At 49.8% G+C, this 13,781-nt stretch overlaps 1 protein-coding gene across 10 annotated transcripts in view; it reads right to left on the minus strand.

Moving 5' to 3' along the window:
- TMEM164 (transmembrane protein 164) overlaps window positions 1-13,106 on the minus strand; it is a 150,039-nt gene extending 136,933 nt beyond the window's left edge. For 2 of the 10 annotated variants that reach the window (XM_074359385.1, XM_074359382.1), the window contains exons 1-2: window positions 11,832-11,970; window positions 10,850-11,519 (exon numbers count right to left, since the gene is read on the minus strand). In XM_074359385.1, coding sequence (XP_074215486.1) covers window positions 10,850-11,239 — 390 coding nt within the window. In that variant the 5' untranslated portion in view covers window positions 11,240-11,519; window positions 11,832-11,970. Of the gene's footprint in view, window positions 1-10,849; window positions 11,520-11,831; window positions 12,034-12,240; window positions 12,396-12,983 lie in introns of those variants that run through there. The other 8 variants (XM_010963666.3, XM_074359384.1, XM_074359383.1 and 5 more) reach the window with 8 other exon arrangements.
- Window positions 13,107-13,781: the final 675 nt, after the last annotated feature.

Here is a 13,781-nt window from a genome sequence, read left to right on the forward strand (position 1 = left end):
CTAGCCCCAGTTCTGAAAGGGCAGCTAGTCTTCAAAATGAGAGAGGTTTACCATATCCTGGAGACTCTGGAAGAATTGTCTTTTTTTTTTCTTTCCTTTTTTTGTCCATTTGCTGACATGTCAGGCAAGGCACTGGTCTCCTTTTAACCTGACTTTCTCCTCGGAGCTCTGGAACAGCCCTCTCTCCTCCAATAATTTCTTAACCCTGGGAACAGGCGGCACTTGAGAAAGTTGCACTCCCCTCAGTCAAAAGAAATCAACGCAAGAATAAAAACTAAATCCATGCACCTGTCTCTGCCCACCCCCAAACCACTCCTTTCGTGCTTCTGTCATGTACTCATTGGTTTCCTAGGCTACCGATCTCAAGAGAGTTGGCATCAGAGAGCCAGCCCATTGATGAAGAGCAGCAATAATTAAGCCCAGAGGCCCCCAGAAAGCCAAGCTTCCTACCAATGACAGCCATCCTCCAAATTCTTCAGAAAGGCCTGGGTGATTTAAGGTAACTTTCAAATTCCCCACAAAGCTGTCCTTAGGCCTCAAACAGCTAAGCAACCCTGCCCTGTGGAGATTACACGGGTGCCAACTTCATGGAACCAGTATTAGCCTACTACATAAAACTAAGATGCCAAGGAAGCTTCTCTTGGGTGAGATTCTTAAAGCTGCCTTCCTGGACCTAATCCCTATCATCTTATCCCATCATCAGGCACCAAAGCTCGAAGCAGAAGCGATAATGATAACGATGCTCATTATCATCATCACACATCACAGCAAAAATGAATGAATGTTTACTATGTGCCAGATATTATCTTAAGTGCTTTATTAGTATTTTCTCCCTTTTTTTCTCATTTAATCATTACAACAGCCCTGCAGGATAGGTATAATTATTATTCCATTTTACAAATGTGGAAACTAGGGGCCAGAGTTTGGTTAAGTAACTTGCCCAGGGCTACACAGCTAGTGGTAGGATGTGAACCTACCTGGATCTGCTTTTACCCAGTATGCCTTGAAATACATACTACTACTACGACAGTTGCCCCTCAGTATCCATGGGGGATTGGTTCCAGGACGCCCCACAGATACCAAAATCTATGGCTGCTCAAGTCCCTTCTATAAAATGGTGTGGTATTTGCATGTGACCTAAGCACATGCTCTTGAATACTTTAAATCGTCTCTAGATTATTTATAATACCTAATACAAGGCAAATGCTATGTAAATAGTCAGAAATACAACGTAAATGCGACACAGCTACTTGCCAGTGTACAGCAAATTCAAGTTTTGCACTTTCAAACTTTCTGGAATTTTTTCTTTCCCAAATATTTTTGATCTATGGTTGGTTGAATCCACCGAAGTAGAGCCCACAGTTACAGAGGGCCGACTGTGCTGTGAAAAACTGCTAACATTTGTTGAATGCTGACAATGACCCAGAACTTCTGCTAAATTAGGCTTGATTTAAATTATTTAATTTAATCCTTACAATTGTCCCATTAGGTAGGTACTATTATTGCCATTTTACAGAGGAGTGAAACTGAAGTTCATAGCAGTTAAGTAACATGCCTAGGGTCAGATGGTGATGGAGCTCAAATACAAACCCAGAAAATACGGTCCAAAATTCAATCCACTAAGCTGAACTTGCATTAGGAAAAGCAGGCATTTCTATTGCCCTACTTAACTCAGCTGGGTTCCCTGCTGTGTCCCAATCCAAACCTACAGGGTCCCAGGGAGAATTGCGCAAGTAAATGCCAATGAGGAAGCCTGTCTAGCAGATGAATCTGGGTAAAGAGGACCAAGACTCTTTCTAGAAGTCTCTCCTAGCCATTTTTCCCTCAACCTGATTTCTGAAGAAAGCACCTCACGTCCAGCAGCCTCTGCTAATACTCTGCCCAGAACATCTAATAAGTGTTTACCCAGGGCTCCCAGAGCCGTAGTTAAGGGCCTTAATGTGCAATCTGGCTCTGCGCCTTATTTAATCAGCACCTGAATGAAATGTCTCTTTGCTAGCAACAGCCTGAGCACAGGCAGAGTCTCTCTGCAAACACAGCTGGTCGATTGGCAAAGGCGATTCAATTCACAGGCAAAATACACCCTGAGTTTATACCACCACTGATGTGTGGAGATGGGGAGACTAGGGGCATCGGGATGGAATTAGAATGAGCTCATGCTTCCTTTCTCCTTTAGATAAATCTCACCTCTCCCTCTTCTACCCACCTAAACAGCTGCCCACAGGACATGGCTTGGACTGTTTCTGCCAGGCGGGCCAATCCTCTCTAACCTCCTGTCTCCTGCCATCTTGTCCCTTTCCTCAGAACCACCAGGCCCAGGACGAGACGTCCTACCCTTCTTCCCTCTGGCATTTCCTCCAGCAGGTCCTATGAAGGCACCATGGCCAAGGGAGCAATTCCCCCAACCCTCCCCTTCGGGATCTCGGGCCGGCAACAGGTCTGAGTCCCATGACACACCACACACTGACCGAGCATGAGCCATGCCCTGTTCAGCTGGCAGCTCTTTCCCAGGGAAAAAGCCGAGTCAACAGAGAGGACAGTGTCCAGAAGAGGAGGGGTCCACCCCGAGCCTTCGGATGTCACTGCTGCATCCAAGGACCTTGGGGGGAGGCTCTCCCTGGGGGTCTGCAAGCAGTGTAGCAAGACACTGACAACCCCAGTTCTCTGGGCAGGTGAATGTGAGCAGGAGGGAGTCCAAAACCTGGCTAAGGAACATGGGAAAGGCCACTTGCTCAAAAACATTGCGATACACCCCACCAATCAGAGAGCAAGTAAGGGTTACAAGGCCCTTTTACAAATTCCTGCCCTCCTCTACCCCAGTTGAGTCTGAGCCATTCACACTTCAGTGTGAACCTCCTAAATGGAATTGCTTTCTTCCTGATCTCCTCGGGGATATGGCCTGGGGTACACTGGAAAGAAGCAAACCGGGATGGGGTGGGTCAGAGGAGAGACTTGGAAGCAGGGAAAAAGGAAGTAAAGAGAAAGGTAGAAGGACAGCATCCCACTTCATCAGTTCTATAGAGTATGAAAGTGAATATATGTGGTTAATGTGTGGCTGAGGAATTGGGCTGTACACCAGAAACTGACACATTGCAAACTGACTACCTCGATTAAAAAAAAAAAATTTCACCAGTTCTGCTGCGGACTTCAGTGGGGGCAGCAATCATCCTAAGAGCACTAAAAACCATCTTCCGGTGGCAAGTGGGATGCCTGCTATCTCATTTCCTGTATTTAATGTCTGCTCGCTCTCATCAGTATCCTGTGTGTCTGTTCCTGACAGCGTGGGCCCTCCTCGGGACAGCACAGAGAACATGATTCTCTATCTCACAAGACCCCCATCAAGGATTCATGGGCAAATGAAGCTGTCTTATCAACAGGCCAGTGTCGAGGGAGAAATATGAAAAAATTCCTGACCCCGATGATAATACACGAATCACTCCAGGTAATAGTTGAGATGCTTTCCTGTGAAAGAGGAAGCAATTCTGTGCCTTCGCATGTATTGTTTCCTATGCCCAGAATCCCCTTCCTTCCTGCAATACCCAGCAAACCCCTACTCATTTGTACAGACGGGTTCATTGAGCACCTACTCTGAGGCAGGCCCTGTTAGAGGCACTAGAATAGAAAACAAGGCAAACAAGGGCCCCTGCTCTCAAAGAGCTAATATGTGTCCCTCGTGAGTCCAATGTCACCTCTTTTAGGAAGCTTTCCTTCATTGCACTAGGGAAAAAAGAAAAAACAGACCCGCTGTCCTCTCTGCTTTGTTCAAATTTGTTACCATACATGTCATGTTGTAATTTAGTTGATCTTTCTTCTTGCCTGTCTCACTCAACTGTGAGCAATAGGAGGGCAAAAATGTTTCTTACTTATCTTTGAATCTCCAGTGCCTGGCATAACATTTGATGTACAGTAGGCTTTGGATAAATGTTTGCTGAATGCATGCAAGAATGAATACATTCCTGTGACCACATAAAATAAGAGTCCTGCAAACAGAGAGTTAGCATGCAATAACTCTGTGTCGAGACTTCCTTCCATTAGTTTCCAAAGATCTCAGAGACTGGAAGCATGGGAAGGGAGTGCAGAACTACTGGAAGGTGATGAAGGACACCTGGCCGAAATCCTCCACTGACACAACTCCTAGGCACCCAACAAGCCACTGGAACTCTAAAGCTACCTTCAAGTCCACCTCACAATAACTCAGGGCCCTCAACCTTCAACTAACACATTATCTAACACTGACATAAACACTGAGGCGCTGCCAGAAGACTAAATGCCCTGCCCACAGGCCACCCAGATTCATGCCAGTCAGGAACCAACTTCCTGCTTCACACATCAGCCATGAGAAATGACTCTCGAAGTGGGGTCTAATGCTCACTGGCATCAGAGTCACTTGGGAGCTTATAATAAATGCAGATTCCTGGGAGGGTGGGTATAGGTCAGTGGCAGAGTCCATGCTTATCATGCACTAGGTCCTGGGTTCAATCCCCAGTACTGCCATCAAAAAATAAATACATAAACCTAATTACCTACCCCCCACCAAAAAAATGCAGATTCTTGTCCTCACCCTATAGACCCTACACTTACTCAGACTCCCTGAATAGAGAGCCAGGCATCTGCATTAGAACAAGCTTCCAAGGGAATCTTTCACAAAGAAAGCTGGAGAATCTCTGCGCTGCACAGCCAGGGTCTCTTCAGGTCCCCTCAGCCAGTTACTCACAGAAGGCGCTCTCAGTTTAACAAAAGACCATGGACGTGCTAATAACTCAATGGGGGTGGGGGAGTCCTTTCACAATGTATGCGTACATCAAATCATCGCGTTGTGCACTTTAAATATCTTACAATTTTCTTTGTCAATCATACCTCACAAAGCTGAAAAAGTTTGAAAAGAAAAAAAAAGATATGAAAGACCAGAAGTTGAGAAGCCTTGCAGAGGGTATTTCAATGAGGTAGGGTGACAATGAGCTACCCATTGAAAAATACAAAAGGGGAGAAAGAGATGGAAAGTGAGTCACCAGCCTAATATTTTTTAATGTGTCTGATATTAAAGAAGGAAAAGAAGAAAGTAGACATTTCCAGATTTCTAACCGAGGAACTTAAGATCAACATGCAACAGTATAATTTCCTCATTGCAACGAAAGCGAGCAGATACTTTGGGCAGAGTGGGCTGTTCTTCCTAATAACCAGCTCTTTGTGATGGAAATTCAACAAAAAGATGTGTGAGCTGGAAGCGAAACCACCTCTCTCCTCTGGCTATTTCAAAAAACAGACAGGAGGTTCTCTTAATAGGCACAAGAGACCTAGGAAAGGCGCCCACTAAACCTCAAGGGAACACAGGCAGAAACACCAGAGGGGATAAGGGGAAGAAAAAAGTCAGCTCTGTCAGTCAGTCAGACAGTATTATCCAGGTGCACATTAAACAATGAATGTGCATGTACGGTATTGTATTAAGCTCTGCAAGGAGTTACAGAGGGGAAAAAAACTACTCCTTTCCTTAAAGAAAAGTGTTCACACTGACGATGAAGAATGAACAAACGTGCAAAAATAAGCAACGCAGTCAAACACAGAACTACCTACATGTATACAAAGGTATCAGTTAAACTACTGGAATAGTCTGAGGAACGTTCAGACGGTCAGGAAAGGAGAACAAAAGGCATTACTGGAATGAGTAGAATAACTGGGGAGTTAAGTCAAGGTCATCTGGAAAGTTTCACAGAGGAGAATCTTCAGGAAGATCTACAGAGGGGAAGAACCCTTGACAAATCCTACGAAGACGGCAATGAAGGAGGCACATCTATGGCAAAGGGACAAAAATCCAGGGAGCCTGTGGATCACCCCCTGAGTAGGAGCCAGCCACATACTGTTCCTTAATAGCAAGCTCCATGCTGGGTTGTATTAACAGGTGCTCGGGAGGAAAGGCTGGGAAGGAAATCTTTCCTCTCTGCTAGGGGTGGGCTGTACCTCTAAGAGTCCCAGAGTCCAGGTTTATAGGCTGTGCATAAGACGGGTATGTAGGCACGGGCGTGGAGCCAGAGAAAAGCAACAGAAATGATTAGAGGAATGGACTCTAACAGCTATCGAGAAAGGTGAAAAGGAGTTGAGGTTTGCCAGTTTCTGAGTTAGAGGTAAAAATCTCTTGGTCATCTGCCAGCTCTAATCAGCTGTGCCCAGCTTCTCTGTTTAAGTGACCACAGAGTTATGCAGAAGATTAAAATGCTTTGTTTCCATGTGGCCCATTTCAGAGAGAAGATGGAGACAGGAAAAGGTTAATAATTTGCTCAGGTTCCCTAGCAAAACTGGCATCATAATTTTAAATCCCAGGGCTCTCTGTGGGTTGTTTAATCCACCCATCCACACCACTTCTCTTTATAATGGATGCCCTCAAAAGACTATAACAGTGAAAGATGGAAAAATTCTCTGCAAATGTCCTTGGGAAAATAAAACAAACTAAAAAGGGATGTCATGCCTCACTGCTGAGGCCCATATAAACATCATCCCCTTTGACCCCCTGGACTGATGACATAGGACACAGTCCATCTGATAAGCTGTCAGCAGATGGCTGGATCCCTCATTGTACCCATTACCCACCAACGTCAACCGCAAGCAGGAGCAGTTATCAGTGCTCCAGACAACAGATGGGGATGAGGAGGTGTGGTTGGTCTGAAGTCAAGGAGGCGGGGGACAAAAAGCCTATTCTCAAATCTATCAGGTTTTCTCTAAAACAAATTCACCACAGAGCAAACAGAACAGATCAGTGTATACTCAGTGAGTTCCAAAAGGTGTCACAAAAAGCTCAGGACCGTTTTAACATGTGCCATGCTACACTTTGAGCAAAGAGGGAAAAAAGAAGAAAATAAACAGGGCCAAAAGCAGGTTAGCCGTATTTGGTGGGAATCAGACTCCTGATATATTGTAAAGATAGAAAAACAAAATAGCAATGGCGACTTTCAAAAAGGATGGGGCTCACTCGGTATTACAGGCTAAAAACCAGAGGCCTGGGGCTCCAGAGTCAACAGCATCAATTGCTACTTGTCAAATGCCCAGCCAGGATCCTGCCTGCCTGATGCGCACAGACGAGGAGGGTTAAACGGCATCTGTTGGGTCCCACTAAGTTCAGCGCACAATCAGGAGATGTTGGCACAGACATATATGGAACCAACCAGAAGTGGACAATTAGACAAGGCGCCCAACATGTGATCTTTTTGTTAAGTTCCTAAGACAGATACAGTATAACTGAACGCAAAGGAGATAAAGGCCACTAATTCGAGACCACCAGTCTCTACAGATGCAACCATTCAAACTGTCTGACATTTTAACCCTTCTGCTGAAAAATTGTAGATTTTGGGACTTAAACAGCTATAAGAATCTCTTCCTGCTAAAGCCCACTGTGGTAGCTTGGTTCTAAAGCCACCTCTGCCACTAACTTGCTGGGTGATTCTTCTGGTAAACAGCATAGTCACTCAGTAAATTCATTCCCTGTCACCCATACCTGCCAAAATAATTCGAACAAGGGGACTAGCCAGGCTTGAACAAATACTCGTTGATGTCATGTGTAAACACCGCTGATATTCAGCAAGGCGTTTAACAACAGTGTGTTAATCTTGCTGCTTGCTGATCCCAGAACCCTCAAGCATCACCCGCTTGAGCTCAGACGTGAGCCGGTGCTGCTTCAATCCTACAAACCTCTATCGGCCCCCAGATGCCAGCACCCTTGAGATATCAGACGAGACCAAAAAGAAACCCAACAGCAGGAATATTCATCCAGAACAGAACACAGACACAAGAACTGCCCTACCTTATGCTTCCTTCTAAGGCTGGCCGTCACCCAGAGCAGCATGGCTATGACAAGGGTCTGTGTAACAAGGCCTTGGGAATAAATCCTTTACAGACTGAAACATGGCAAGTAAGGAGACCAACCAATTTCCCTCCAACTCTTCCACTTCCTGGCCTAAAGCAATACTGCCTTGTTAGAAACTTAAACTGACTCTGAGGAACAAGGCCTTTCTATAAAGCCCTAATTGAGTCATCCTGTTGAGAGACAGGCATCAGAAATGTCTTTGCTAAGCTCCCCCTTTCATTTCGGCTAGTGTCTCCCTTTCCTTATCAGGACCTCTGAACGCCACAGAATTGACTGCCGTAACATAGCCGAACTCAGCTAATTTACCTGCCAAAGCTTTTCTTTGTACTCAACATCCCCTTTGGAATACACACAGTCATGGGGAGCACTTTAATATCTCTTTCTCCAGGCTCAAGCTTATCGAGCACCACCCTAAATTAACATGATGAATGCCAAAGTGTCTTACCAACAGTTAAGGGCCAGATCAATGTAAAGTATCATTACCCATACTTGCTATCATTAGTCATTGCTTTAACCAAATCAGAAAATTGTTTCCAACTATCTGTTGTAAAATTTCTTTTAAGAACTCACAGTAACTTTTAAAAATCCAGACATCCCTGCTTCCCAGGAAGAGCCATAGGTAAGGTACGGAATGTTGGACTCTTCAGAGGCTAGATTCCTCCAGGCCAGAAGTTTCAATTTAAATGACATAAAACATTGACTTTGGAGTAAAGGGCAAAGCAGTACAATCGTGCTGGGGCTCAAGAAGTCCTCAGCATGACTCTGTTCTTTGTCCCCACCCTCTAGCTTCAGTGTTTAAGGTAAGCACAGGACAACAGAAAAAGCACAGGTGACAGGAATCTGAACCCTAGTCCCCCAAACACCCAAGGGCCAACATCATGTACCTGTGTCCCCAAGGGTGCCCTGGTCAGGTTCACTTTACTAGGAAGACACAGGGAGCAAAAGATAATAAACAAGGGTGAAAAGATGAACAAGGTCACCTGACCTGGACAAGGAAGCCAAAAGCATTTCTAGAATAGCTCTCCATGGCATCCCCGGCCACTGCTTATGGAGAAAATCACAGGACACATAGACTGTCAAGAGCTAGGAATTGCAACTCTGCCCCATTTTGCAGATGGGAAAACTGAGACCCAGGAGAAGTACTTTCCCCAAAGTCACACAACTAATTAATGCCAGAACGAAGTCTCTAGAATCTTCTAAAAGCCTCTAAAAAAAACCTTTCCACTAAAAACCACGATACTGCCAGCTTTGACATCACACCAGCAGCAGCACCAGTCAGGCTGAAATTAGTCCTTTGTTGACCTTCCAGATATGTGGTTGTCAGAGGCCTCAAGACCCCTTGTTGAAGAGGCACCCTCTGACCCTCACCACCTGCCATCCTAAAAAAGCACTCCTGTCTGAGAGCCTCACACAGCAGTGGCTGAGATGCGTTGTTTCCTTTCATTAACAAAAAGCCCATTCATTAAAAAAAGAAAGAAAGAAGACAGGCTCAAATTTACACAGACGGTCTAGCTGGGAGAGCCCTGGGCTTCCTGTGAATGGCATCACTTCCAAAGAAGCCCTCTTTAAAAAAAAAAAAAAAAAAAAAACACCCACTCCAGTCCTGCTGGATGCTTATAGCCATCCAATCGATAAGAGCTTCTTTATTCCAAAGCTATCCACATCTCCTTGCTACATCTACAAGACTGAAAGGAGTTTGTGGCCATTCAGCACATTTTACAGATTGGGAAACTGAGGCCAGGAACCTGCCATCAAAGGAGTTCCTCAAACACAAAGCCAGCAAGTATCTGAGCCACAAGTAGGCAGCGCCATGCTGATCCCCGCAGAGACTGCCCTGCCATTCCGCAAACAGCTTGCAACCCCAAAGAGGGTGGGTTAGCTTTCAAACTCAGACGCTAATTCATCTTTTGGCTGCAGGCAGGCAACCTCCCATCCCTGGGCCCAGCCGGGCCTGTAAAATGGAGATAAGCATCTCAACCTCCTCCCCCACACAGGGTTGTCTCCTGAGAATAACCCACAAATATAAAAGCAATACAGATACTAATGACAAGTTTCAAAACTGTCCCTGAATAAAACACGCCAGGTTTTCCGAAGCCTGAAACCTAAAAAAGATTTTTCCCCCCTTTCTCCTCTTCCTCCTCCTCCGTGATTTTATAGTTTTAGAACATCTCTCCACACAGGCTGAGTACAGAAAGACAGTTTCCCTCTTGGTCCTCACCCAGATTATTTTTATGTATCTGGCAACTTTCCCTTTCAATCTCATTTCTTTTTCTTAGCACCGCTAATGGGAGGTAAAGAAATCAGCTCGCTGGGCGGCCCTGGACCATGACCTCGGGAGACAGAATAAGAGTAGGAAGATGGAAAGGTTCGCAGAAAATAAATATCCTCTCATCATGGACAGAGAAAGTTCACAAGTCAGCCTGGGGTGTGTTTCATAGTGCCACTTGGTAGGAGCTTGATGCTGCTCCAGTACCTCGCAACTCAAAGGCAGACACCTCAGCCTAAGAGCATAAATTCCCAAATGAAAGAGTCATTAAGAGAAACCTGTAAAAGTATTTCCCCAAAGCAGCACCGTAGAGACCAGGGACCTTATGTGACCACCCCCAGGAAAGAATGTCACCAGGCTTCCGGGAAATTAACTGTGGCAGAGTGAATGGAGGGCTGGCCAGGGTCCCCATATTCAGAAAGGGCCACCTGGCTGGGGCTGGACTTCCAGCTTGTGAAAGGCCAGGGCAGGTCTGGGAGGGGAGGGGCTGCCGGCCTGAGTGCCAGTCTTTCCTAGGGCTCACGTCCACTGTGGGGCTGACGCACTGTGCCAAGGTAGAAGAAAGCCAAATCTGAAATCCACACAAAAACAGCCACTCGTTGGAAAATCATTTTTAAGGGTCCCACTTCCCGCAGGGATGAGGTGCTCTACACTGCCAAGTGTCCTGAGCACACAAATGACTCTGATCGCTGAGGCTGCCCCGGGGAAGGGGAAAAAGTCAACGGACTCACATGCATCATGGTGACCAGGTGACAGGGGTTGAGCAGGTAGATGACGGTCTTGGTGGCGAACTTAAAGCCCACCTCCACCCCGAAGGTCAGGCACAGGGCTACTAAGAGCAGATTCTTGCTCAGGCTCTCTTTGCCTTCCTCTGGCCGCTGGGTCACCTGCTCTGGCTGGCAGCCACGGCCACCCCTACCGTCCTCCTTCGTCTGCCTCAGGATGTGCCGCAGGGCCACCAGGATCTCCAACAGGGCCAGGGTCAGGACCACCACACTTTCCAGCAGCCGCTGCTGCCAAGAGAGGAAGGCAGCACAGTCGGGGCCCCCATTGCCTGCAAAGCTGGGGTCCACGCCCCCATAGAGCCAGTCCAGGAGACTTTGGTAGCTATACCGGGACATGATGCAAAGTGGTTCCCCTCGACCACCGTGCAGGAAGCAAGAGCGAGATGGAACACAAGCCCAGAGGGTGGCCCGGGTGGTGGAACATGTACGGAGGGCACACCCCCGCACCCGCACCCCCCTCCAGACACCGGGTCACCTAGAGCAGGGGACAGGAAGCTACACGCGAGGCCCGGGGCAAAGTGCTGGCTCTAACTTGTCCCCACGGCTGTCTGGGGGGCCCCCCGCGCTTCTCCAGTGGCCACCAACGAGGCAGGGTGGAAACGAGCCGTTGGCCAATCTAAAAGGAAGGAGAGGAAAAAAAAAAAAAGGTCTCAAAGAGGCAGTTGCATCGGGAATTACGAAGTGGGGAGGGGTAACTAGCGAGGGAAGAAAAGGGGAACAGGGGCAGTGGCGAAACAAGCAGGGGTCAGGGGAAGTCGGAGGTCGGGAAGGTCAGGGCGAGGGCCGAGGGGACCCGGCAGCGCGGCGGGAGCGAACCGGGGGGCGACAGCGAGGGGACACGCGGAGGCCGGGCGGGGAGCTGGCGGGGACGGGCGGGCGGGGAGGGCGACGGGGCTGGCGGGGACGCCGGATTCCTCGTCTCACGCACTCGCCACAGGGGGATCGCTTACTCCTGCAACCGCGTGGCCGTCTCTGCCCCCAGCGAACAACTTCGCCGCCGACTGGCCCCTCCGAGCCAATTTAGATCCGTCCCGGTCCAGCCTCCCGCCCCCGGGTACACCCCCTAGCCCCCAGCTCCACCTCCCGGCCCCAGACGCCCGCCCTCCGGGCAGCACCTCCCCCAGCCCGCGGCCCGCCCGGGACCTGCCCCCCTCGCGCGGGTAGCTGCGGGAGGAAGCCGGGAGGGAGGGAGAGAGGGAGGGAAGGCGGGCGGGAGGCCGGGCCAGCCGGGGGCCGGGCTCCGGGCGGCCCCCTCCCTCCGCCCCGGCGCCGCATCTTCCCGCGCCTCCCGCCCGGCCCCGGGGACGGGCCGCCGCGCCCCTCGAGGCTCCACTCACCGGCAGCTCGGCCCGCGGCCCCGGCTCGGGCGTCAGCTCGGCTCCCCGCGCCCCAGCGCTCGACTCCCCGGGCGGCCGCCGCGGCCGCCGCGCAGGGCTCCTCCTCCCCGTCTTCCTCCCCCTGCAGCGGCCGCACTCGCTTCCTCCTTCTTCCCCTCCCTCTCTCCTCCCCCTCGCCGCCGCCGCCGCCGCCGCCTCCCCGCTCCGGTCCGGCTCGGCCCCGCGCCCCCCCACCCAACACGCCCTGGGGCCGCGGCCACCCCGCCTCCCCTCCGCCCCTCTCCGGCCTCCCTCGCTCCCCCCGCCGCTCCCACCCTCCGCACCTCCCACCCTCCGGCTTTTCGCCTCGCCCTCCCCCTCCCTCCCCCGGGCGCAGTCCCCGCCTCCTTCCCCTCCTCCCCGGCCTGCCTTCAATTCCGCACTCGCCCAGCGTGCCCGCGTGCAGAGCCACCTTCCTTCACCACGCTCTACGGGATTTGCCTCCTCCGGGAAGCCGTTTGGACTGACTCCGCCTCCTGCGACCCGGTTCTCCAGGGCCCTTCTGTGTACACCGAGCACCCAGTAGGCGCTTAGCCGGCCCTCGCTGAGTTCTTGGGGGAATGGACAGGCCCGTCTAGTGATGAGTGGCTGGGCCAGCTTGGCTTTGGGGGCTTTGCCGGGTATGGCCTTCTACTCTTTGCGTCTCCTCCTGTCCGCCCTGAAACAACCGACTTGTGCCGGGCCAGGCCGGCGTCTGCTCTCACCTTTCGAGCCACAGCCCTACTCTCCGCTTCAGTCCTGAGGACGAGGCTTCTTTCCCTACTTTGCCCCGCTCTTCCCTCTCCCGCTCTACTCCGGTGTTTGTCTCTAGCCTTCGGCCACACGACCCCACCCCTGCCCTCCTGCTCCCCTTTCTCCGGCCACGCCTTCTATCTCCTTCGTACTCTAGCTGGAGGAAAAGAAGCTTCCCCTGACTTCTTTCCCTCCTCCCTGCCTGTGACGGAGCAGCTGTTTCCCAACCTGCACTTGGCCCAGAGTCCTGCCACCGAAAGGCTAGCCAGGACCCTGTGGATGTGGAGGGGCCCAAGCATTGGATGAGGGCCGCTGATAGAAACAGGGCCCCCTCTCCCCTGCCGCTTTCTACCCAGAGACTGGGGTTTGCTTTTCTTTGGGCAAGGAAATAGGAAAAAGACCTTCTCAGGCTCCACCTCGTGTTGGTTTAATATTTATTGAAGACTCACAAAGAGGAGAATATCCAGAAAACCAGTTAGGCACCTTGCCTGGGGAATACTTTCTGCTGTTGGCTGTAAGCCAGACTCAAAACATAAAATACAGTCTCCTGTATTATCAGGCCATTGTCCTATCCTTTCCAAATCTAGTTTTCCCCACAAATATAGCCTCAGTGCCAGGTAGCCTTGTCTGATTCCAAGCTTTGTATGGCATCTACCGAGGACCTGATGCTCTTCAAGTGCTAATTAATAAAGAACAACAACAAACAAGAATTGATTCAGCTGCTCACTTATTCAGTTCATTCTCCCTAGGTGTTTTTTTAAATCCTCTGC

This window comes from Camelus bactrianus, chromosome X (genome assembly GCF_048773025.1).
Source record: "Camelus bactrianus isolate YW-2024 breed Bactrian camel chromosome X, ASM4877302v1, whole genome shotgun sequence".
Taxonomy (NCBI): Eukaryota; Metazoa; Chordata; class Mammalia; order Artiodactyla; family Camelidae; genus Camelus; species Camelus bactrianus.